At 40.4% G+C, this 26,344-nt stretch overlaps 1 protein-coding gene across 1 annotated transcript in view; it reads left to right on the forward strand.

Annotated features, from left to right (window-relative positions):
- Positions 1-8,103: 8,103 nt before the first annotated feature.
- PLXDC2 (plexin domain containing 2) overlaps positions 8,104-26,344 on the forward strand; it is a 400,818-nt gene continuing 382,577 nt past the window's right edge. Inside the window, exon 1 of the mRNA XM_057731187.1 lies at positions 8,104-9,109. Coding sequence (XP_057587170.1) covers positions 8,998-9,109 — 112 coding nt within the window. The 5' untranslated portion in view covers positions 8,104-8,997. The remainder of the gene's footprint in view (positions 9,110-26,344) is intronic.

A 26,344-nucleotide genomic window follows, 5' to 3' on the forward strand; every position in this document is an offset into this window, starting at 1 on the left:
ATATGGTACCTAAGGCAGAAACAAAGAAATATATTTAAATTGGATTTAATCAGAATTTTTAAAAGTTGTGCATAAAAAGACACTATCAAGAAAGTGAAAAGGCAATCCACACAATGGGAGAAAATGTTTGCAATTCATATATCTGACAAGAGCCTCATGTTCAGAATATATGAAGAACATTTACATCTCAATAATGAAAAAAACCAACCCAATTAAAAAGGAGCAAAGGGTTTGGATAGACAGTTCTCCAGAGAAGACACACAAATGCCTAGTAAGCACCTGAAAAGATGTTCAATATCAGCAGTCAGTAGGGAAATGTAAATCAAAACCACAGCGTGATACCACTTCACACCAACCAGGATAGCTATAATTTTTTTTAATGGGAAATAACAAGTGTCAGTGAAGATGAGACGAAATTGGGACCTTCATACATTGCTTAGAATGTAAAACAGTGTAGCCACTATGGAAGACAGTCTGTCATTTCCTCACAAAGTTGAATAGAGTCACCATATCATCCATGTATCTGCATGTATTGTACAAGTTGTACATGATGTTCATAGCATCACTATTCATAATAGCCCCTAAGTGGGAACAACGCAAGTGTCCATCAGCTGCTGAATATATAAAATGTAGTTTATCCATTCAGTGGAATATTATTTGGCAATAAAAAGGAATACAGTATTGATACATGCTACAGCATGGATGAACCTTGAAAACATGGTAGGTGAAAGAAGTCAGATCCAAAGTCACATATCGTATGATTCTTTTCATGTGAGGGGTCCAGGATAGGCAAATCCGTAGAGACAGAGAGTAGATTAGCAGTTGCCAGAGGCTGCAGGGAGGGGAATGGGGAGTAACTGCTAATGGGTATGAGGTTTTCTGGGGTGATGAAATCATTCTGGAATTAGATGGTCCTTTGAGGATACTAAAGTCCACTGAATTGTACACTTTATAAACAAGTCAGTCTAGAGCTATGTCAGTTATATATTGTTAAAAAAATCATACGGTGAAGATGAAAAAGAGGAAATTTAGAGAAAAGGAGAACAAGATGAATGCAGGGTGAGGAAAAGAATATGCAGTAGAAGCCATCAGGGCTGAATATTAGTCATGTGGTGCAGAGCACTTCAGCAGTTAACACAAGGCCCATGATCTGCACTAGGAATTACCAGGGGCTCAGCAGAAGTGCAACTTCGGCTGGGTCTGACACTTAGAAAACGTTTTTCCTGTGGGTAATTTTTTAATCAGTTCAGAAAAATCTCAGTTGACAATGTCCACAACAATCAGCATTTTCAGAACTTCTCCGAATGTTCCCTATTAGGCATTGTGCAGCATATTCCTTAACATATTGCATGTATTAATTCACTAAGTACTTGCTGAGTACTTGCCCATTTTTCTTTTTAGCAAAACACAAGGGTTGAATTTATCTTTGAGTATAATTGAGGAATAAGGTCTATGTTTGTAGTACACATTGTTGCTACATGAAAAGAAATGTCAGGTAATACTCTGACCCTTTTTAGGAGTTGCTGGGCTGTACCCTGCAGGCCTGTAAGCCTTGTAGTTGCCCAGCCCCAAGGCTGAAGAGCGAGCCCGAAAATGGCAACAGAGACAATGATATTGGACAGGGGAACTTACACGTCTAAAACAGAGCAACACCCCACTGTGTACCGCAGACCGAACATGGCTGCCATCTTCACTACTCAGGGAAGGCGGCTACCGTTTATAGGGGGAATTGACATCAGGTCGGTTCATCAGTTACCTGGCAAACCAGCAGCCTGAGCATGTCCTTTACAGCCCCTCAGGTTAATGAACATCACAAAGGCAGATGTTACTCTTTAATAAACTAGCCGGTGGAGCCGTCCTGGCCTAAGAATTAGAACCATCACTAGCTGGGGGAGAGGGCAAGCAAGTTCATGTGAGCAGGCTGTAGGTGAAGTAGGGACTGGGCGGCCAGGGGATGCACAAAAAGCAAGAGAACAGCCATCCTGAGTAGCTTGACCATACACTCCACCCTACATACCCCACACCACCCTTACAATCTTGGGCCATTCCTCTTCCGCGATATACCTAGGTCAGGTATATAGGGGTGTACTGCAACCAAATACCACAAACACAATACAGAGTGTAACAGGTGGGCAAACTTTGGAGCCAGGCACTTATCGGGTCAGTTTTTCATGGACAGCCATAGGAGGATGACAACGGTATCTTGCCGTAGACCCCGCAATCAAATTCATTTGGCAGCAAGGCCAACGTTGTGGCCTAGCCCACGAACAGATGCCCTCTTCTTAGGTGAGGGATCAAATGTAAGATATTTAAAGGCACAAAACATGGAAGATCATGACCATTAAGCAAAATATAAGCAGTAACAGCATCCTGAGATAACACCATCCCTACCTGTGGTTTTTGTCCTGGCCTGCAGTACCACATGCCTGTCCACACTCAGTCCCCACAGCCGATGTCGAAAATACTGGAGAGGCGGAATAACAGACCACAGGTTAATATAATGGTGCTTTCCTCCATTAGGGCACCTGGATTAATTACCTTAGTAGTCTTAGGTGGGGCTGGGTAGAAGACAGGTGGAATCTGTTAATCCCTTTCTAATTCTGTTCCCCACACAGGGTGGCAAACCCAAACTATTGAGGACTTACCTGCCAGTCTCAGGGCCATTTTATAGTATGTTCCTTGTGCGGTAGATTCTGTGATGAGGGCAAAAGTGAGTTATTGTCCTGACCTGTGGTGGTCAACAGCTTAACTAGGATGGTGTTGACTAGTTGTCTCTGGGTTAGCGTGGCTTAGGCACTGGGGTGATTGCTCCTAGAATGTCTGGTTATAGTTCACAGGGCTTGTGTTAGCCTTCTGGTCCACAAGTTGAGAAAAGCAGGTTTCCCGTCTCAACTATTGCTTACGTAGTCCTTTCATCCTTTCAATGAGCCCAGAAGCAGTGGGGTTGTAGGGCAGGTGGAAATGCCAGCATTTGTCATTTTTTTACAGGCCCATTCCTGAACCTTGTGGGGAGTAAAGTGGGTTCCTTGGTCCATGTCAGTGGGGGTCCCGTATGTCCTACGCAGCTCTTCTAGACCCTGGATAGTGGGGTTTTGCATTGCTCGATGACTGATGTAGGCATTTTATAATGTCTTCCACCTTCTGTAAAGCATTGCAGACTGCACATAGCTGCCATTCCTTCACACTATGCTGTTGCTCTGACCCTTTGTATAGCTATGACCAGAAAAGGGTACTGTTATTATTTTGCCACTGTCATAGGCCACAGCCAAACCCAGGTAACTGGCCATGTCTAATTCACAAGTCTGTACCTGAGTTATTATCCCTAAAGCCTGTGTCTGTGATTGTTTAGGGCCGTGGGGCAGGGGTATGCTTGTATTTTCTAGATAATCCAGGTCCTTGTATTCTGTGTTCACCAGCCATCCCTGTGCAGTCAAGTAGAACCATGAGCATGTGGCTGCTACTCTTAAACTTGAAAGAGACTTTGAGGTTAACAGGATATTATCAGCATAATGGAAGAGAAAGATATCTCATGGTAGACAGCTGCCACAGGGTCCACCATGCCAGTGGACCGCCACCTCGGGATTACCTCTCACAACTTTCTGGCCCCACACACTAGTGGACAGCCACCCCAGGATTAACCCCACAACTCTCCATTCCCCGTTCTTATTCCCCGACATCTCAGTGCTCACGGGAGTTTCCCTGGCGTCCTGCCTCGTTCACCAACTGTTGTGCCGCACCCCGCAGGCCTGCAAGCCTTGTATTGTAGTTGCACAGCCTGGACACTGAAGAAAAAGCCCCGAGACAGTGATGATACAACGATGACGTTGGATAGGATATCTTACATGACTGAAAGAAAGGTTCCTGGTGCGACGCCCCACCGCCTACAGCAAATAAGGTACGGCAGCCATCTTTACTTCCTGAGGAAGAAGGAGGCTGCCATTTAAAGGGGGAGTTGATGTCTGGTTGGCTCATCAGTTACCAGGGAAACCAGTTCGCGCATGTCTCTCACAGCCCCTCAGGTTAACCGTCATGAGGGCAGATGTTTCCCGTTAATAAACTAGCAGGTGGAGCCAAAAGATTAGAAGTCACTAGCTGGGGCAAGGGGCAAGCACATTCACCTGAGTAGGTGTAGGTGCAGCAGACACTGGTTGATCAGGGGATGTACAAAGAGCAAGAGAATAGCCATCTTGAGTGTCCTAATCATATAGGAGTGTACAATTCCATTTTAATAGTTTATTTTCTACTGTTTTGAGCTGCACATTTTTTGTACTTTGCCACTTTACTGGTCAAAAAACTTTAGCTTATTAAGATTCAGAAAGAAGACAGTATAAACACGTATGCCATTTTAATGCAATGTTATTTCATTATGAATGAGCCAAATATAATTATATCGTTAATTTCATGTAAATAGTAAATGTACTATAGATATGAGGATAAAAGGCATTAAGTATTCTTGCATGCTAAATGTCCCTGTAAAAAAATGATATTAGCTGTTATATAATTTTTAAAAATGCTTATTTCATTCAAAACACTCTATTCATAAAATTTTTACTTAAGGTTATAAAAGAGCAAAAGGCTGAAATACCCATCAATAGTATAATAAAATTTCGGTGTGGAAGTCTTTTACCTTCCCTACTCACTGAGAAGTATTGACTTCATGGTACACATTCTAAAGCATTTCTGATTTGAATATTTTTGTACATTTTTTATCAATTATTAAACCTTCTGTTCTAGTGAAAAAAAATAGTATAATGAAATTTCGGTTGATTCTGAGAGCAGAAGTCAATAAAGATGAAGAAATGAGTCTTGTAATTGCATACCAGAAGTTAAAAAAAGTAGCCCTGTCAAATGAGGAGGAAGAGGAAATGCCTTAGACCTAGAGGAAAAGGTCATAATATTAGATTAGGACTGAATAAAACCAGTCCACTACTAGCACTTTCTCTTCACTTGACAGCAATTGTGGAAAGTTTTAACAAATCCTGTTAAAATGGACAAAAGCTATTTCCTAAAATAAGAAATGGATTACAATAAATACTAAATACTCCACAGCCTGTATTACATCTCAGTTTTTTCCAAGTGAGCATGCTGGTTTCTTGAGTATCCTGTTAGCCAAGTTTCAGTTTAGGAGAGATGATAGAGTTGGAGGTGGGATGAGATAGGTAATTGTACTTTATGCAGATAGTATTGCACTTGGAATGTGTAGAAATGACTCTGAAGGTTGGTGAGGATAAGGGGTTTCGAGCAGATTTGAAATCTCTGCAGACATTAGCTCAGGTGCTAATGTCAGCTTAAAGTTCTGTGTTGGTGAGAATGATTCTGATATACAATCTTAAGATCTTAAAGGAGGATGTTCAGTGAATTCAGATCTCCGTCATGGACAAGGAACTCAAATGCTACTTCTTTGTGATTCTTGATTCATTTGTTCCTTGAGAGGTTAGCTAAAATTGTCAGTACATAAAAAACAAACCCCCCCAACAATTCAGTAACTATAGTAAATAGAAACAAACCTCACTCATTATAACTCTTCTCTTTAGTCAGATGGAAGATGAATTTTCTTCCACAGAGACATCTTAATTTCGCTCCATGAAATAGATTATTCTGTGGTGAAATATATACGGCAAACTTAGATCATTTAGGCCACAAATTATACTACTTTTAATTAGCCAGGATTTTAGATGCATAATGAACTTTCCATTTCACTTTGAACATGCCATCCTATATACATTTAGTTGTTACTTGCTATAATGTAAAGGAAAAATATTTTTTTAAAATAATTATTGTTTGACATTTAAGGCAATGTACCAAAGCCTTACTTTATTATGACGTTGTTCTTTCTTACTTAGCTCTGAGCACTAAATCATCACACATGACTGAGTTTTGCTTGCCTGCATCTTCTCTGATACTAAAGTATTTTCTATGTGGACAGCTCTTCAGAATAAAATTGGGAGATGAGTAAAGTGAAGCAGCACCAGTGAGACAGACAAAACATAAAAGCCTTTCCAGACTCACTCTGAATTACCACTTGGCTCCCTTTCAATTTCTGGCATCACATTTCCACTTAAGGTATATAGCTTCAATCAGGAGGGCGAAGCATTGCTGACAACAAACAAGAAAAATAAACACCGCTAATCTTCACACATAATAATAAAGGAAAAAAGAAAGAAAATGATACCAGGGAGAGGCAGGGATTTGTTTCTTCTCAGAGAAACAGGAAACACCCATTTTTCTACTGTGAAAGAGAAGGGAAATACTGCAGACTAAAGGAGCGATGCTTTCTTGAAATGGCTCCTTCTGGGTCCCCATGATTTTGCATATAAATGGGAAATGGAACTGTACTGAACATTTTAGGAAGCTTTCTGCAAGGATTCATGATGTAAGTGGGGTCACTAGGGATACAGAAAAATGATGTTAATTAAATAAATGACAGTCAGATTTTGATAGGAAGATTTCATTTTTCCAACTTAATGTTAAATAGATAAGTATCTCAGGTATTCAACTTTGGATGTACTGTTACATAGAACTTAAAAACTCTTGGTTGAGCAGAAGTAAAAGAACCAGGGTTTCTAAGTAAGGTGAGGAGGGAGAAATCAACTGGTTGGGAGACAGCTCAGGAGACAGCAAATAGCATAAAAAAGTGTGTATGCATAATGTGTTTATATTTTCCAAGATAAATAGCAAATTGAGTATCGGATTGAGGAAAACATGTTACACTTCCTGTTTCTCTCCTGCTCACCAGCTAAGGAACCATGAGAGAGGCATTCTTTCAGCATGGAATTGAGGGAGTAGTTGGATTATCTGGATCCACTTCCCGCGGGTACTGAGACAAAATTAAGGTGGTTATTGATGGCACCCATAAATTTTTCAGATCATGGAAAAGACTGGACAAGAATAGACTAACAGGACCTTTTGCACTTAGAACACTGAAGCAAATTCTCCATTTGATATAGGACACCCTTTCTCCTCTTCCTTCCCTCTCTTCTTTTTAATTTAAGAAGCATAAAGTCATGTACTTTGTGCCAGGCACCGTTCTCAATTCTTTAATTATTCAGTGTTAACTCATTTAATCCAATACAACAACCTTATAAGGGCATAACTACATTTCTCCCCATTTGATGGATGGGGAAGTGAGGCACTAAGAAGAATGTTGCTCAAAGCCATATAGCTATTTAGTGGGGGAGGTGGAATTCCAGCCCAGTCTAGTTCTAGAAGCTGTACTGTTTAACCAGTATGCTGCGTTCCTTCCTTTGTTTGTGTTTACCCCTTTAAAATAAGGTTAATTAAGGAAAATAAGGTGTAAACTTATTGAGAGGGCTGGAAAGGGTTAACGCCGAAGCACTTCCGCGAGCTGAAAAAACAAAACAAAACCAGCCAGCGAAAGCCTGTTAAAGCCCCCGTAGGAAATTCAGTGGGCCTCCTATTTCTTTAAACTCTCGCTTTCGCTCCCGCTGACACTTTACAAAGCAGCAGCGGCGGGTCCAAGCTGCCGCGCGCCACCTTCCTTTATCCGCCCGGCGGGTCGGGGGTCCGAAGGGGCTTCGCAGGGTCAGTAACCGATTGGGCTCGGGTTTGCTTTCTTCACATCCCAGCCTCCGCCGCACACGCCCTCCCGGGAATGGCTAACTAATTAACTCTTTAGCGCCCAGGAAGACCCCACCGGCGGCGGGCGCCCGCCCGCAGGGTCGGCTGCTGGGCCGCGGTTCCCCGAAGTCGGGCGCAAAGGCGGCCCAGGGCCAGGTGGGTGCGGGCGCCGCTGGCCCGGCTGCCGGGGGTGCGAGCCGGGTGCAGGGATGGCGCCCGGGTGGCGCAGAGGTGCTGTGCGGCGCTTCTCTCCTCGCTCGCCTTCCTCGCCTCCTCTCCCGGCGCTCCCGGCCGCCGGCTGCCGGGGGCACGCCGGGTTGGAGTTGCCCTCTCACTCCCCCTTGCTTTGCTCCCCCGGTTTAATCTCTCGGCGACTCCTTTGCCAGCCCCGAGGAAAGTGCAGCCATTGGACAGGTCGGTGCTAGCTGCCGGTTTCGGGGAGGAAGGTGGGAGACGCCTGGAGGAGCGAGGGGGAGGGAAAAGGGAGGAGGGGGGAGGGTGCAGCGGCAGATCTGGCAAATTGCGAGCTGCCTTCCCTCCCCAAAGTGTGGAGCCAGGAGCGCGGGGGAGCGCGGCTGCGGCGGCGGCGCCTCCTCCGCCACCAAACTCCGGGGCTCGGCGGGGCTTGGGGCCACCTCCTCTTTAGCCAGGAGGAACCCTCTCCCAATAGGTTTCAGTCTGACTTTTTCCTCCCCATTTCTTTCTTCCTCTCTCTTTTTCCCCCATTACATTTTTCCTGCCTTCGGACTTCAGGCTGCTGCAGCCCCAGCCTTCCCAGGGCTCAGCTCTTTTGGGGCTACTCATCCCTCCGGCCGCGAGCAAGGACGCGCCCCCTGCGTCGGGGCGAAGAAAAGAAGAAAAACTTGTCGGAGGGGTTTCGCCAGCCCACAGTAACCCCCTCCCCGCAAACCCAAACCTTCCGCGGGGCCCATCCCAGGACTGGGGAAAGTTCCTTCTGAGCCGACAGCCCTCTTGGATTTGGAGCAGGCACCCGCGCTGGCTGTGGAATTAGATCTGTTTTGAACCCAGTGGAGCGCATCGCAGGGGCTCGGAAGTCACCGTCTGCGGGCACCGGGGTGGCGCTGCCTGTGCGGAACGGAGAGTTTGCCAGCCCCAGCTGCAAGTGGCCTTTCGCCTTCGCAGTTTGTTGTTCAGTGTCTGGGGTGAGGGCTGCGAGTGTCGTGGCAAGTTGTGAAGAGACCTGGAGGTCCGGAGAGGACTGCGCTTCCCTCGCACTCCCTTCTTCCTCTTCCCGGCTGCCGGGTGTGAACTCCCAGCGAAATTTACAAAGGCCTCTGCGTCCCGCCGAGACCGGTCCGCAGCGTTCGGCCCCGCTGTCCCCATTTCCAACGGGAGCCCCGGAGCACAGGGTGCCGGGGAAGTACTGGCGGGGAGGGGGAGGGAGGTCGCGGCGGCGGCATGGCGAGGTTCCCGAGGGCAGACCTGGCTGCTGCAGGAGTTGTGTTACTTTGCCACTTTTTAATGGACCGGTTTCAGTTCGCTGAAGGGAAGCCTGGAAACCAAGTCAATGGTAAGATGCACTTTCGCTTCTTGCTTTTGTGCCCAGCTGAAGATCTCTCTGGCATCCCGTTCTCAACCCACCCTCACCCCATCTATGCCCTTGGCAAAGTTATTGCAATTGCATTTCGAGTAAACTTGGGCTTCTCTAATGGGCAGAAGAAGATTGGCTGGATGTGTAGGGTGGTAGGGACTGGGGATTTTCTTAAAGTTTTACCGCTTGCTTCACCTGAGCGGCAGGCAGGGGGTGGTACTGACCCCCCTGACGCGCCCAGAGAGGGCTCTGGTGTTAGAGCAAACCTTCCGCGGATACCTCGCACAGGAGCTGGCATTCTGAGCTGTGTTCTCCCGGGCTCCTCCTCCTTCCCTGCTCATGGCATTAACTGTGGGAGTGCGTGATGGGGGCACTGGGGAGGGGACGTAGTGGCAGCCGGGGATTGCAGAGCTCCCCTCTGCTGGAGAAAATTCCCTATAGCCGCACCTTCCTCCCCAAGGCGATCCCTACCTCGGCTCTCTCTTTATGTCTGGGGCTGAGCAGGCGCTGAAAGTGGGGCGGGGTGGGTGCGGCGGGACGCAGAGGAGGGAAGGAGGTGGCAGAGGTGGGGCGGGCGCGCCTCTGGAGACCTACCACTGGCCCCATTGTCCTCCGCCGGCCGGCTTCGCAGACAGGCCTGAACGTGCAGGGGTTCCTCCGAGTGGCCTGACTTTGCCCCCGCGCGGGGCCCCGGCCTCTGCATATTCCCAGCGGCGGCTGCTCCTGCCAGGTGCGCGTCCAGCCCGGAGCCGCGCCCCCCGGGGCGAGCATGGAGCCGGCGACGCCGCCCTGGGCCCGGGGCCCGCTGGCTCCTCCAGGCGAGGCACTGCTGAGGGTCCAGCTCCCTTCCGGGACCCTGCCCACTGCGAACCGAGTGCCTGCTCCCCATTTCTGCCCCTCGGGAAGAAATGGGTAGACTTCGAGAGGAGGTGAATAAGCAAAAACACTTGCAGGGAAAAGAAAAAGGAAATAAAAACTTACTGATTCCGATGATCAAGGTTTTGTTTTGTTTTATTCTGTCTTAATTCTGAGGAGGGGACATGGTAAGTGTTTTCTCAGTATGCTGGTGTCCGCCAATGTCAAACCTGCAAGTCGCAGATGGAAGGCTAAGGTAGAGCACCTGGGGATTCCAGGTGAGATGAATCTTGAAGGAAGTCCTTGAATGAAATGTTACCAAGCTGAGACTGCTGAAACACTGTGTCTGCTCCTGGCGTAAATTCTTATAGAAAAAGTACAGATTCTGACTCTGCTCCAGTTTATGATTGGAGGGGTGCGTGTGTTGGGCGGTGGGGGGGCGACAAGATGACAACACTTTTAAAGCGGTGAATAAAACGCAAGTTTCCTGGATGTTGATTTGTCTTTGTTACATATAACTGTTCTGCATAGATGGACATAGGCTGTTTTTGACGAAGTATTATTTATATCAATAAATCATACCTTCTGTTTATTTCTCTGATGCATTTCATTGGGGAAAAAATAAGACTTTTACTTGTCTGGGAAGCAGCACATTTATTTTAAAAAAGTACAACAATAGTTTTCATGGGCATATTCATGAAATAAATAAATGCTTGAAGAAAGCAATTTACTTCATCCCAAAGGAGGTTAGAGAGGAGTGTGTGCCAAAATGAATCCCAAGTTGTTTATTTGAAAACTTCTTTGGCACTGGAAGTAAATAACACATTTACAGTAAAAAGTAAAAGGTCAGCAAATGTTTATTTTTTCCTGAACTTTTTTCTTTAATATGTTACTGAGAAGAATAATATATACAAGTTTACTATTCTAAGTTCTCAAATTGAGGATAAAAGTTATTCCAGTCTAAAATTAGACAGATAGTTAAAAGCCTTTGCTTTGGGGAATATAAAGTACATAAATTGTTCAACATAAAGCTGCAGGTATTATAAACCAGTATTTCTGGTGGAAAACTACTCTAGAAGCCCATATATTTATAGGATTGAGTAAAAAAAGGAATAGTTTTAAATTTCTCAACAATTTTTTTAAAGATTTGTTACAGAATGAAGTAGCTTATTTCCTGGATATCAGTCTGCATTAGTTTTATGAAATAATCTTGGAATTAAATGATTAGCCTACTGTAATACATGAAATACAGCAATGAAATGGAAGAAAAAATAGTTTCCTTTGTAAAATAGTCTAGCTAAAAGGTCAATACAGGAAATTTTTTAAAAGCCTAACAGTCTTGGAATTTGGCATGTAGCTATCAGGATTTTTATTACAGACATTTTGGCATGGGGGGAAATCTGATTTCATAAACAGGGACATTTTTATTATGCATTACTTTAGAAATGCTGCAGTTGACTTTGTTGCCACCAGAGGGCAGAGAAACCGCTAATTTCCTTCCCATTCTTTCCCAAACCTCAGATTAATGATCCTCAATATTTTGTTTTTCCTGTGTGCAGTAGTTTTTGATATTTCAACTTAACATTTGTAAATGAGTGGCAATTTAAAATAATGAGAGTTTCTTATATTTCCCATGTTCATTGAAATTAAATATTTAACATCTCTATAATACTTCCTACATGTAGACTTACACTTTGAATACATTCTTGTGGTGTAAGAAGTACAGGGGAAAAACCCAAATACTCTCTTTTGGTAGTTATTTTTGGTAGTTATTAACACATTATTGTAGGATTCCAAAAGAATGTACTTTAAAAATTTCTCTCTTGTGATTAAAAGTTCATTATTATATAGTGAATTCTCTTTTAGGATTGAATGTATTCTATGTATGTCTGAAAAGTATTTTCCCATACTAAATGGTATACCTCAATCAATATTTAGAGAAAAGTAAGCTTACAATAATGTTAAATTGTATAAATTCCAAATCATTTTCATATTGTTATATATTCATCTTTATATCCTGAAATGATTGAAAAACAGTTTAGTAAAAATGTCAAAGGAGAAAGATGCATTAATATCTTGTAGAATTCTAAAATTTAAATCAGGAAAAAAGGCCTAAAAATATGTAGTTATATTTTGGCCTGATTATTGCTCTTAAACGCGATTTAATGCAACAAGGAAGTTCATTACCACTACCGAGAGAGCAATAATAGTTTAGGACCCCAAGGAATTTTCACTTTTTAAACTTTCTAATATTGCTGTGTTCTAGAGACAAGCAGTTTATTTTTAGCAGATCATTTACCTTTAGTTGTCTCTCTAGTTGGATATTTTCCTATTTTCTGCTTTCACCAGAGTTAAAACGCTTAGTGTGAAATATTACTAATTTGAGGATTTGCTATGAGAGTGTCTCTGCTGAGACATGCTGTTGCTAGTGTCAGTTGTCTAGCTGTGCGCAGACATACCTGGCGCAAAAGAGTATGGCAGAGGGTTAATCCAAGCCAATATTCTCTATAAAATGGACATGGGTTAGATTATTAGAAAACCTCAGTTTTTTTTTTTTAATTAAACTGCATATGACTTGACTGCATGTAAAAAGTTTTAAAATATGAAATGTGAGAGTCTTTTTCCTTTAGAGGATAGATAGAAGTTGAAGCCTGAGGTTGGGTAAGTTTAGAATGACATAACTGTGATCTAGAATATTTAATTCAGAAATAAGGTTTGAAGCTCATGGATGTTTGCAGAGCAATTTGGAATTATTACAATTAGGGCAATTTGTGCATTTCTTAAGTCTGATCTTTAGAAACAGGAGTAAAACTTAGAAGAGAAAATACTTATTTGCTCCCCACAAATTTCTTCTCTGCAAGAATCAGATACTTTCATGCAGAGATGTAGGTACTACGGATTCTTCCCAGTAGTTTTGGTCTCAGTGTTCTGCTTCCTAAAGCTATCTCCTGTTGTAGAAACAGTGTGTTAATGAAGATGAATGAATTGATCTGCTGTGATCATGAGATCTAAAGTCTTGAGTGGGTTCCTCACTACGTTAAATACAGTCTCTTCACCACGGCCCTTACCGTGAGGCCTCAGACTGCTTTCCCACCTGGCCCTCCCCGCATGTTTTTAACACTCTAGTCGAATGAGGTTCCTCGATGTTCTCAGAGTATGTACCCCGTGCTACCACCTCCGCGCCATTCCTCCTGCTGTTCCTTCCCTAACCCACCTCGACCCATCCACCTACTTTTTCTTACAGGCTCATCTCCAGTGACACTGTTCACAGAAGGATAATGTGTCTTAGAACCCTCAGAGAACTCTAGGCCTTTTTTAAGGCACTTGTTTAACTCTGCTTGATACTGTAGGAGTTTGTTTTTTTCCTTCTCATTTCTGCCTCTCTTTTTCACATTCTTTTAGACCATATCAGGCTCTGTTGTCATTCACTTCTGAATCCCCTGTGGCATCTACCACACAGGCATGCAATAAATAGGCATCAAACTGACTGAACAGACTGGAATTATAGTTCAAGCTGGACTGTTGACTTGAATGTCACCTTGGGAGACTTATACTTCTTGCTCTATTTATGACTTTTTCCATAAGTAGGATGGAAATGAATATACAGTGGGCTTCAGAGAACAATAGTTTAAAATGAGAGAATAGGATCCAGAGGTCTGGCATAATGCTCCTGGTGGATATTTACCTTAAACCGTCTGTTAATAGGTAGAACTTTCAAAAAGTTCATTCCACCATTCTGCTATACTTCTGGTTTCTGACTGTATATTGACTCATGTTCTTAATTTAATACTTTAAAGTACAGTGTGTGCATATAGTGTGTGTGTGTGTATGTATATATAATGTGTATATAGTGGTGGTGCTCTTTTCAGTGGAGATGAACACTATTAAGTTTAGTTCTTTGTGAAATTACTTTTGAACTGAATTGTGCTTAGACCTCATGACATTAATCTACACTGAAGGTGGCTTTAAAAACATTGTCTCCTAAAATTTGCTATGGTGGCTGTTATTGGGGGAGGTGGTTGGGGGTATGGTGCAGTGCATTGCACAGTATCTGCTCCGCAAGTAACAGCCAGAGACAGAGAAAGATCTTGTGTGTCTTAATAACAGATATAGTTGGTCTTCTTCTGAACTGGTTTGTTTGTATCTTCTGGACATTATGAATAGTGACCAGAAACATTACTTTTAAAAAATGTGGTTTTTATGCTCAGAGCACAATTTGTGGCCCACATCCAACAAGTATATAAACCTTCTGGCTTGCATTTTTTGTACTGGCTTACCTGGGTCTTCATCTTATCTTTCCTACTCTCGTTTAGCTTCGTCCAGCTTTTCTCACTGAAAATCTTGTATTTGTTGTAGAGACGGGAAATAATTAAATAAGAAGCAATCACTGTAATACATAAGGTTGTATATTAGAAAGTTCATTTTCTGCTTTCTTTTAATCTGACTAATTCCAGTCCTTTGCCTTTATTCTGAGCATATATTTCGCAAAGCTTTAATTATCTCTTTACAGTATTCCACTCTGAGAAGTCTTTCTTCTTCGCTGAGGTTCACACAGGATGTCTCCCCTCACTATCCCCCAGACAATGATTCTGTTCAACTGAGGAAGCTGCTGCAGAATGACAGACTAAGTAGTGATGCTTTTACTAAGACAGTTTCTCCCATGATTTGTTGTGTCTTATATTGCCTGGCTAAATGAACAGAATAGTATCTGAGGAAAGAATAGAATGTAAAGTATTCTACATTGCACTGTAACCAGACTTTGAACCCACTGCATGTTTTTTTCTTTGATTTTATTTTGTCCTCTTTAATTAAAAAGGTGGTAAGATACGGATTGATGGTTCAGATTTGTGTATTTAAGTAGAATTAGAGGTGTTGTCAGGAGCTTGTTTGGAATTAGGATAGCCTGTTAAAGATTGTAGATCTGAACATGGGGTCAGAAACTGTGTGACCTTCCTTGAAATACAGACTTGCAATCCCTTCCTCCAGCAGCCATCCAAACATATCTAAGCACTAGCAACTCTCCTTTCCCTTCCAAATTAAAATCAGCTGTCCTCACTGTTTCTGCTTCAGGCGTTATAGTAGAGTGGCCTGCAGTTTTATCAAGAGAGGGTCATGAAGGCAGAGATGCAGAATGACTTCCATTTCACTTTTCTGGAATCTTATGACTTAGTTCTTCCCTCTTCCCCGACCTATTATTTTTCACTCATTAATTAGAAATTTTCCCTAGAATACGTATTGCTCAAGGTCTCATCCTCTAGGTAAGGTGCTTAGCTGTTCGAGGCTGTGAGACTGTAGAGAGACTAATGAGAATTTGCCCTGTGGATAAACTGCATAAGAAATCAGAATATTTAAAAGTCAATTTTCTCCATATTCCTTGGAGTCTGCAGTGATAGGAGAAGCTGATAAATACATAAAGCTGATAAATTCTCTCTAAGCTTGCTGCTTGGTAAGAACACCCTGGTTTATTTAGATTAGGATAATGTGTTCTTTGGTCCAGTTGGAATATGGAGCATGCAGTATACAATGATGTTTTTCAGGCAGTAGTAATATCCTTCCATGTTTATATGTATCAGTTTGTAGCAGTAGCTCTCAGCTTTTTCTCTCTGAAACCATAATTTGGACATCCAATAAAATACTTATTTCTCTAAGCCCTAAAAGGGAAGTCAGATAGGCAGAATTTATAATTTTATGATGTGAAATTCATAAATAATAATGATTTTCAAGATGTACAGTAGTCCTGTAGGTGCATTTAGGGTATAGCTCATGCTGAGTCTACATACATATAATACATACGTATTTGCATAATTCCTCCAAGATGCAACTTAGACAGCAACTACCACTGACCCAGTGAACCTGATTGTTCAGCTGGTATATTTTTGTTGATTTATTTGATTAAAAGAGCCCTTGACCTTACTGCAGGCATAGTAGTATCTGACTTCTTTTGGTTGCCCCTTCCCCTTTTCCTTTTGCTATCCATTTCCTTCAATACATTGAAAAGGATCTATGAAGAAATTACGTCAGTGTAATCTGCATTGCAAAATATTCATGAAAAAGTGTACATGAAGTGATTTTTGCTATACTAACTCATATTTTCAGTGCACATGGGTTCCTGATATTTAAATGAGTCCTGTCCTGAATGTTTGATTAAAAAAAAAGACTCAATTATTTTGCTAGTCCATAGTTTTATGTTTAAAATTAGCTACAGTGCACTACATATGCATACTTCTTTCAAGAATTATGTCATCCAATATTAGCTATTTTATTTATTTGCTCTAATTGAAGTATAGTTGATTGATATTAGCTATTTTAATTGTGACTTTTTAGTATTTATATATTTCCTGGGAATATACACCTATAATTACTTTTTTTTTTCATAACTTAGTACTTTTAGTAGACAGTCAACTTGTTTTTAATTTTGTGTCACTAATTCCTGATTATATATTTTGAATCTATTTTAATTTCAATTATTTACAATGTTGTATATTCCAAGAAACAAGAACTGAACTAAAAAGGCATATTGCTATGTGTTTGCACTTTTGTTCTTTTGGTTCTTGTTTGTTTTGAGTGGGAATAGAGAGGGTCATTTGAGGTTTTGTCACACAACAAAAATTTAAAGACTATTTTAACACTTATTTGAAAACTCTAGATGCCCTCTAAAAATAAAGTTGACTTGTAAGGTTTAAAGAAATGCCATTTCACATTTTAGTTTGAAAGTGTTCTTGCTGTATTACAAAAATGTTGCTCAATGTTTTATTTTCATGTGCTGATACAACATCATGGGATATTGTATATCTTGCATAATATATATTTTTATCTGTTTTGATTTATAATTTGAATTTTAAAATTTTACATAGTTTTCTAAATGCCTAATTCTTTTATTCAAATTAAATGGATTTTATAAAACTTTTAGTTGGACGTGAAGTATGTGTAATATTTTTAAATATGGCGACTTGCAAAATATTTACAAATAATGTTGTGAAACAATTTGATTGAGGCTAAATTGTCACTTGCTGTTTTGTACACATGTATTACATGTAATCTTAATTTTCACAGTTGATTTATCCCACAATTGATTTATACAGGCTTCCAGTTATTTTTCCACGATCAGTTTATCCAGTCTTCCGTTAACCAAAAAAATTAGTACTTTTTTTGTTTGATGGAATAGTGGCATGTTATTTTTACCCCAGTTTTATAGAAATATAATTGACATGTAGCACAGTGTAAGTTTAAGGTGTACAGCATGATGATTTGACTTCCGTGCATCGTGAAATGATTATCACAGTAAGTTTAGTGAACATCTGTCATTTCATATAGATACAAAATAAAAGGCAAAGGAAAAGAGTTTTTCCTTGTGATGAGAACTCAAGATTTACTCTCTTAAGAACTTTCATATATAGCGCACAGTAATGCTGATTATATTTGTCATGTGGTATATTACATTCCTAGTACTTATTTATCTCATAACTGGAATTTGTGCCTTTTAACCACCTTTGTCACCATACAAAGGTGTTACATTGTTATTGACTATATTCCCCAAGCTGTACATTTCATGCCTGTGACTCATTCATTTTGTTAACTGGAAGTTTGTACCTCTTTAATTTCCCTCAGCTGTCAGTGCTGTTTTGAACACTGGTACTGTGTATATCCTTGCATAGTCTTTTCATGTTCATATGTAGGACTTCTATTTGGAGTAAAATTGATGGGTTATTGGGGTTGTCAGTGTTTGCTTTAAAAGATAAAACCTGGGATAAGCCCTGGTAGATCTTCCAAGATAAAGTACTTCAAAGATAAAGGCACGTGGGACCCTGATAATTATCCCTATGCAGACATCACAGTCTTAATTACTTTAGCTTTTAACAAGTCTTTATATCTGGTGGGACAAAGCTGTCCTTCTTCTTGCTCTTTAGACGTGTCTTGGCTATTCTAGAAGGCTCTTTGCTTTCCCATACCAATTTTAGAATGAACTTTTCAGGTTTCGCTAAAAACTGTCGATCTTTTGATTGAAATCACATTATGTCTCAGGGTCATTTGGTAAAGATTTCAATTTCTAAACAACTTGGAGATGATGTAATTTCTTTTCTACAACAGCTAAAGCTAGAACAAGTACCACTGCACTTTGTAACAAATTGTTAATAGTGTTTTTTTTGGCAAGTGACCTTTTTTGAGTTGAAACCACGTCCTTAGGTTGAGTGCTAGTGCTGTTTTCCTGATCACATCGTGATACTAACCATACATCTGATTGTTTCTTAGGAAATAGTAGGGGGAAACCATAGGTTAATTAAAATGAGCAACGCAACTAAGGAAAAGAATGTTAATTCCTAACTTCTTAGAAACTACCACAAATGAGAGGTGGTTGCCAGGCAGATAATACATGGAAATGACGTTTTTACAGTGTCATTTTAGTAACCTGTCTCTGGACCAGCATAGCAGTTCCAGGCAAGACTTTAAATTTGCTGCTTCGTAAGAATCAGTTCTGATGAGAATGGTAAAGTCCTCTAGTTTTAGGATTCTCCTTAATGTTTGCTCTGTAGCTAATTAATATCAGTTCCATGGCAGATTTACATTGAACAAGATTACACTTTCCAAGTTGCTACCATTTAAAGATAATAAATTTATGATTTTATTTAGACTGTATGCATTTATAAATTAAAGGTTTATAATTTGCTTGATTTGAATTCCTAACTTCACCTCCATCTCAGCACAGCTTATGACTGGCCATTGCTCTGAACTCAGGCATCCTGATCTGGATATTTTTTAATCAGGAGTAAATGGACAAGCCAGGCAGGCTGTTTCATTTCTTTGTTATTTAGCCTTCATTATCTTTTTAACATCTGTTGTTCATTTCAGATATTTTTAAAAACAAGCATGATTCAACGTCATTTGCAGATGATAGTCTCATTGTCTGGACATTGCGAAACAGCTTTACGCAGGAAGCCAGATTTGTGCAATCTCAGTTTTGTCAAGCTGTTTTTAGAAAAGCAGTTTGTAAAATAGGCACAACCAGTAAGAAGCTGATTTTTCTAAAACCAAGCACTGATGTTTGACTTGAGACTGCCTTTCCGTATCCCCAGTTCCCTTATCCTGGCTCTGGCACGCACCATCCTTCTAGCCTAGTTCATTTCAATAGCTTCCCACCTTCCCTCCAACATGGACCTGCTGGAATCCATTCTTCATTCCAGGACCTGAAAGATCTTTCTGAAAGGCAAACTTGTGTCACTCCTCTGCTGAAAATGCCTTCCTGTCTTCCTAAGGCTCTCATCCTAGAGGGCAATGCCCTCAATAACCTGGTGCTGGTTTATTTCTCCAGGTCGAAATTCATCACTTCCTTCCTCCACTTCCTCCCTGGTCCTCTCCCAAGGTTCCCACACTCTCTTTCCCCTTGAAACTGCACATGCCATTTCCTTTTCTTGGAGCACCCTTTCCACCTCTTCTTGACTATTTGTCCTTCAGGTCTCAGCTTCATCTTGATTTTCAGCATTATTGAATCATTTCTCAGTGTTTCTCCGCCAGCTTCTAGTCTGAGACAAGTGCCTTGCCAAAGTGCACTCTACACATCCTCATCGTGTCACTTGTTGTCAGTGGTGTAACAGGCTGTGCTTGCACTTGACTGGGAGCTACCCAAGGTGAGAGGCCGTATGTGACTGATCACCACTGCATCACTAGCTCCAAAGTATAGGAAGCCCTCTTGAAAAATTTGTAGAATGGAAGAATCTTGTTAGTGTTCCACTTTGTATGATGGTAATAGATTTGTTCAGATTTATCACTCAGGCAAAGAGTTTTGTTTGTACCCTATTTCTACATATTTCTTTGGGCAGAATTTCTCAATCATAATTTAACATGATACCTTGGATTTAAATACTCATGATTAAAATGCATAGACAAACCAGAGACTGAGTGACTTCAGAGTAAGGGAATTTGTCATGTGCCTTTGTGAAGAACTGAGAATTCATTTACGAATGATGGTTTAAGAATGATCAAGTCACTTAATAAGCTAGGAAGAACAGAGAAAGGGATACTTTCATGATTTATAATCCAGCAACTTGAATTGTCTGATAAAATATTAAAATATGTCCATTTGTTTCTTTGGAGAGAATTCCATAGTTAAAAAGGATATATGGATAAACAATGAATGAAATAGAAATTAGAGACTGAACCATTAAATTTGCATGAACAGCTTTCTGGGTATTTCAAAGCTAAAGATGTAAACTGGGAAATGTTCCCTGAGGTTAGATACTTACAAGGGTTCCAGATACAAATCATTGGGCAGGCCTTTAAATATTTTTTCAACAAAAGAGTCTAAAAGATCTCTTAACACTGCATACATCATAGCTTTTGGTTAGGCCATTAATCTGTACCCAGAATGTGAGTTAGCTCATTGATGTGAGTTAAGTGTTCCCAAGGTCTTGAATATGATCCACTTGCTGAAGTTTTGGTCAGCATCCTTCATGTACTCAACAGCTTGTATTTGTTATTCTCCAAGCACATTTTTCTCACCTTCTTTCTTTTTATCGCTTTTCTAGAAACAGTATCCAAAGTTTTTTCTATGTTCCACAGTAATTTTATAGAGTGAACATCTGATAGTTTTATCTGTTCAGTATCTCTTACCTCCTTCTTCTGGTAACAGTACCTTCTCATTATTTGGGAAAGATCAGTCTTTTAGAAACAGCACCTCTCCATCATTTAGTAATGTCATCATCTCAGTTGTTCACCTGGGCCTTTCATCATAATGTCATGCTTCCCCAGACAGTTCAGCATGTGTCCCAAAGGTGGATACTCATAATAACCTTTCATCTTGGACCTCAGGCCAATTTAGTTCTTGCCTAAATGTTACATACACATTCTAGAAGACAGAAGGTCTTTTTAAAACAAAAAAAAATCTGAGGGTTGCTGTGTTGGGAAGGTGTAAATCTAAAGCTATCTGTAGATAGTCTTAGACTTTCTGATAGCATGCATCAGAAAATTTCAGTTTTTAGATGAGATGTATGACTTTCCACTGATAGAGTCTTGGTAAATACATCAAAGTTTTCAGTTATACAGTTATTTGGATAATTATTTGAGGATTATTTCTCTCATTAGATTGTAAACTCTTGTGAGGGTAGGAACCAAGTTTGCTTTACTTTTTTTGTTTTCTTAGCACTTTTCATAGTGTTTGGAATATAGAAGGTACTCAATAAATATTTGTTAAATTAAATTTTTGAATAAGTTCATTTGGGAAGTGTCCTCTCAGTGACTGTTAAAATAATTCAGTGCTCAGACACCAGGTGAGATTTATCAGATAAGTCAAAAGTTGTGACTGTAATCAATTTCTCCCTGCTGGTTTCCTAAGTAATTTTTTGTCCCTTTCTAATTTTACAAATTAAACTCTTTTACCTGGGTCTTATTTTTCTAATCTTTCTTCATGTTTAATTTGGTGTCTTCCTTTTATTTTCCCTACAGTTCTTATTATTTTATTTTTCTTATGGACCTAGATACACATTCCAGGCAGTAGGAAGGAGAAAACCTTAACTCTTCAGTGAATGACACATCATAGCTTTTGTTAGGCCATTAATCTGTACCCAGGATTAAGGGGCAAAAAAACATTAAGCAGAAAATAGTTGACCTATAGCCAGTGCTTATTCATTTTATTTACTTAATGCTCTTTAATTGTGATTTTCCAGACCATTAAAAATTTAAAAAGAAAAAAATAGTAAGATTACATTTCAACATAGCCTCCAGCACATAGTAGCTTCTCAATTTAAACTTGCTTGACTTATTTATTGAATAAAGGCCCACAGAGGATTGTTTTACCTCTGATTTTAAAATGCATTGACTCACTTCTTTGTCTATTCACTTATTCAATAAGTAATTGATTTTTTAAAAAATGAATGGAGGAATAAATCAATGCCTTTATTAGAAATGAAATAGGCTCTTGTATGTTAGTTGGAAATCTAGCCATTCTATCTCACATTCCTTATATGTAAGTTGGAGACTGCCATATGTTACACATTTATGTGTGATGCGTACTTAAAATATATGACATTTTCATGATATGACTGAAATCCATTTATAAAGTTCTGTTCGCCTAATTTTCACATTAGTTCAACTGTTCCTCCAATGGGATAATTTTAGTTGGAAGATGTTTTTGTTCAATTTAATTTCATAATTCACTGTTTTAGGTAATTAAAAATTGTTTCTATTCTTAAGGAATGTGATCTACAGGGAAACAGGCACGGACATAGCATGAATCTAGTAGAACCACGGCAAGGGTCTGGCCAGGGTGGGGTTAGGGGAAGGCTCTCTGGGGGGAGATGGCATTTGATTACCTTATGGTTGTTAAAGAAAGCTTCTGATGCCAGACAGCCTTGGCTCGGGTCCAAACCTTGGCTCACAATTTACCAGTTGAGCAACGTTTTGCAAAAATACTAACTCCTAGAGCCTCCATTTCTTCATCTGTAATATGGGAACAAAATTACTTACCTGCAGTGAAAAATTGCTGTTCTCTTCAGGTTTGGTGGAGTTGTCACAGAAATATAAGGAAGTGTGGAAGCAGTAAGTTGAGGGAAGACTGTAAACAAGTGGAGAGGAGGAACACAGAACCAGCGAAGAAGTTCCCTCAGCAGACTGAGGAGGCTTTCAGTAATAAGTTAAGATATCAGTTACTAAGGTATCCATGTTTCAAACTGCCCGAAATAAAACCGTATCATCTTTGGTGTAGTAATAATCACATGCAGTGGCACTGTTGCTGGTGTAGGAAGAATTAAGGCCAGTTAGCGCTTTTGACGGCCACGTGAACATCAAATGGCATGCAGAGGCCCCTCGACAGGCTTCGACTTGCATGACTGCGTCCTGGACTACAAAGCACTACTCTTTTTCAGAATCCTCCCCCTCACTCAGCCATAGCCTAGGGCAGGCTTTGGATTTGAAGAACAGTGTTCCAATAAAATGTACTTTAAAGGAACACTCAAAGAATTTATTTTTTACCAGCTTGTGTTGTGTAAAATGAGATGACGCCCCCAGAAACAGTTTTCTTCTTGGCCTGGGCTGAGGACATGAAATAAAATTCTGCTGTGTCATCTACTTTGAAGCAAAAAAATAATTCTTTGACCTTATTAACATACTTGCTTCTAGGGATAAACTGCTGTTTAAGATTACACAACTCCCTTGGGTGACCAGTTAACTTTTTTGGATTGTGATGTTCTATTTATAAAGAGATCCAAAATGCTACATGTGTCTTAGTGGATTCATCTGAAAAGGTAAGCAATATATGTGTAAGAGCCTGATAGCTATCTTAAGATTTCATCAGTGAATGGAAGAGAAGAAATGTCAAAATAAGAAATGAATAAAAGCCTTTAAATATCCAGAGTTCCCCGAGCAGTTCCTATGTAGCATTTTTCCACAGAACTACAAGGAGGCCTTTGCTGTTTTTGTCAGGCCACCCCTACATACATGGGCAGAAGAGGTGGACATACTGATGGTGCTATTTGAGAGCCATGGAACTAACTCCTTGTTCCTGCACTACTGTTGCCTAAACGAATGTGTCAGTGGCCATTAACTTTGGAGAGTCATGTTTTGGGTTGAGGTAATGTGTCTTGGAAAATGTCAGTATTAAAAGGAGGAACAATGGTCGCTTTTCTGTTTGAAACCTTGTATAACAGGTTGGTTAAGAGATAGAGTGTCCAGGTTCAAACAGACTGGACAGGCAGGCCCCTGGTTAGACCAACAACAGCAGGAAGTCACTAAGAGCATGTGTGGGAATGTACATGCCTGTGTGAGGGGTGGGTGTGTGTGTGTGTGTGTGTGAAGTGTAGGAGTTACAGAGGCAGAGGAACAGGAATGCCAAAGGGCGCTGAGAGAATTGCTAAAGAGAGAGATGGGTGGGCTCTGAGAACCAAACCAATATATAACATCTGTGTGTGTGTGTGTGTGCGCGCGCGTGCATGCGTGTGTGTAGGGTATAGTGCCTAGAATACCATTTTAATACATGTCTGCTGTTACATTGTTTGCTAATATAATCAAAAGTGAATACAATTCTTCAAGATATCCAAATTATCCAACTAGATTAGCCTATAAACTGAAAGAAACTGGCTTAATTATATTAGGAAAAGGAAGTTTTTCCATCACTGTCAGATAACCCCATGAGTGTGTCTTATAGTATGAATTACACTGAAATTAATATGCCATTAAGTTGGTGTTGATGAAGTTTATTTCCCAGGGTAATTATTTATTCACTCAACAAACATTTGTTAGATGTATTCTGTGTGTGAAACATTGTGCTGTAAAGAGATAAAAAATATAATCCTTGCCAGGTAGAGGTTACAGTGCAGTATTAAAAATAGGAAGGTAAAGAAATAATTCTAAGAAAATGTGTGGTGAGAGGAAGGGGGTGTCCGAGGGGGAGAGGGCACTTGCACTATGGATTAGAAAAGGACCATAGGATTTAGATTAAAGGGTCAGGGAAGGTTTCCTGGAAGAGCTTTTTCAGTCTTGCTTTGAAGTGAGTGAGATTTAGGAGGGTGGAAAGATGGAAATACATTCCAAAGAGAGAGAATAGCTTGGAGGCAGGAAACAGCATGCTCTTTGGGAACTGCCACTGCCTGTGGGGGGAGAAAGGTCTCCTCTACCATAGGAGGATGTTGAACTCTTTCCTGCAGGTGACAGCTGGCCAATGATGGATTGTTAGCTGAGTAATAAACTCAGATGGGCCTCTTAGAAAGGTTGTATTGGTATGGAGAGCAGATAGGAAGGGGCAGACCTGGAGACAGACCAGATTTAGCAACTACTGGATTAATAAGGATAAAAGGTGGTAAAGGCTTCCAATAACGTGAGAAGGTCTAAGACAATTCCTAAATTCCCCAGATGCATTAGGGAGTGGAAAGATGAGTTCAGCTTTAGACTTGTGGAGTATTGAGATGCTTATGGGGCATCCCAGAGAAGATAACCAGCTCTACCAGGGGGTGGTCTTGGATGAGATTGAGATGTTGAATCATCAATGTATAAGTGATGGTGGAAACCAGCCAAGAGGCACGGAAAGATGGAGAAAGAGCAGAGGGTCAAGGTCAGAGCCCTAGAGAAGTGGTTTGGGAAGGGTGTGCAGAGGAAGTCGCCCAGGAGGAAGAATTAGGAGGAGGTATCTGGAGAGGGAGGCCAATCTGCTGGAGGAAAAGCAGGTCATTAGAATTGGCAAGGAGGGGCATCTGGGAATTTAGTGAAACTAAGAATTTAGCTTGGGTGGACAAATGGGGGCCCACTTTTGCCAGATTTCATAAGATAAGTGATGAAGGTAAGAGGAGAAAGTAGTGACATGGATGAAAGTATAATCTTTAAAAAAAAGCGTATCTGGGAAAGAATTGATGGAGAGGAAGCAGCCAGAGGGGAACCTAGTGGCAAGAGAGGGCTTTGCCAGAATGGGAGATTCGGACCTGCTTACAGCTATGGGGAAGCAGCCAGTAGAGAGCTAGGCATATTCAGAATATAAGTGTGCTATAAATACAGTATGTTTTCTGTGTTACAAGTATTTATTCTGTTTTACAATTGTTGTCTCTGAGAAGATGATCACAACTCTCCCAAAATGTAGCTTGACTCACAGAATCCTTTATGATTATATTACATGTAAGAAAATTGCTGTGACATCTAATAAAAATTTAATTGTCTCTAATGATACCACATTTATGTAACCTAAATTCATCAAATCCATGAAACATCTGAAATAAAGTTTGTTGGAAAGAGAATTTCATCTTAAGAAGTACCAGCAGGAAAAATGAATGTTTCATTTATTTTATCAGTTTAGCCTGGGCTACAAAATATTTGTAACATGATAAAAAAATAAACTGTGTTAGAGAAAAGGGCATTTAAAATTTGTTTAGTTTTCATGCATCTTTTATTTTAAGCCAACATCACACCCTGAAGGAAAAGGGAGTAATGACTTCATTGTTCTTTTACCAGTAGGGAGACCGGGAATTAAAATAATAAACTCAGGGAAGAGAATTGTTTTTCTTTGCTGTAGTTCATTTTTATGGCTGTTTTCAAGATGAATTTTTATAGTGATTAAAACAGTGCCTGGCACATAGTAGGTACTCAGTGAATAATTCTGAATATTTATTCATATTTATATTTAAGCAATCAAGGAAATAAGATCAAAATATTTTTTCATAAAAACTTTGGAACCCTCTTCTCACTAAGAAACGATAAACTCTCATAAAAGAGGTATTTATTTTTCCCAATATTGCCTTCAAGGTGAGTTAGAGTTTCAGCAGCAGCAGCAGTTGTTTTGTGAAATGGGTAGAAGACTGTGATCATATGTAACATGCTACCCAGCAAGACATTCCTGACCAGCTTGAAATTAAAAAAATATATACATCAATTATCAGCCTTATGCAAGTT

The sequence above is a fragment of the Hippopotamus amphibius genome, chromosome 4 (genome assembly GCF_030028045.1).
Source record: "Hippopotamus amphibius kiboko isolate mHipAmp2 chromosome 4, mHipAmp2.hap2, whole genome shotgun sequence".
Taxonomy (NCBI): domain Eukaryota; kingdom Metazoa; phylum Chordata; class Mammalia; order Artiodactyla; family Hippopotamidae; genus Hippopotamus; species Hippopotamus amphibius.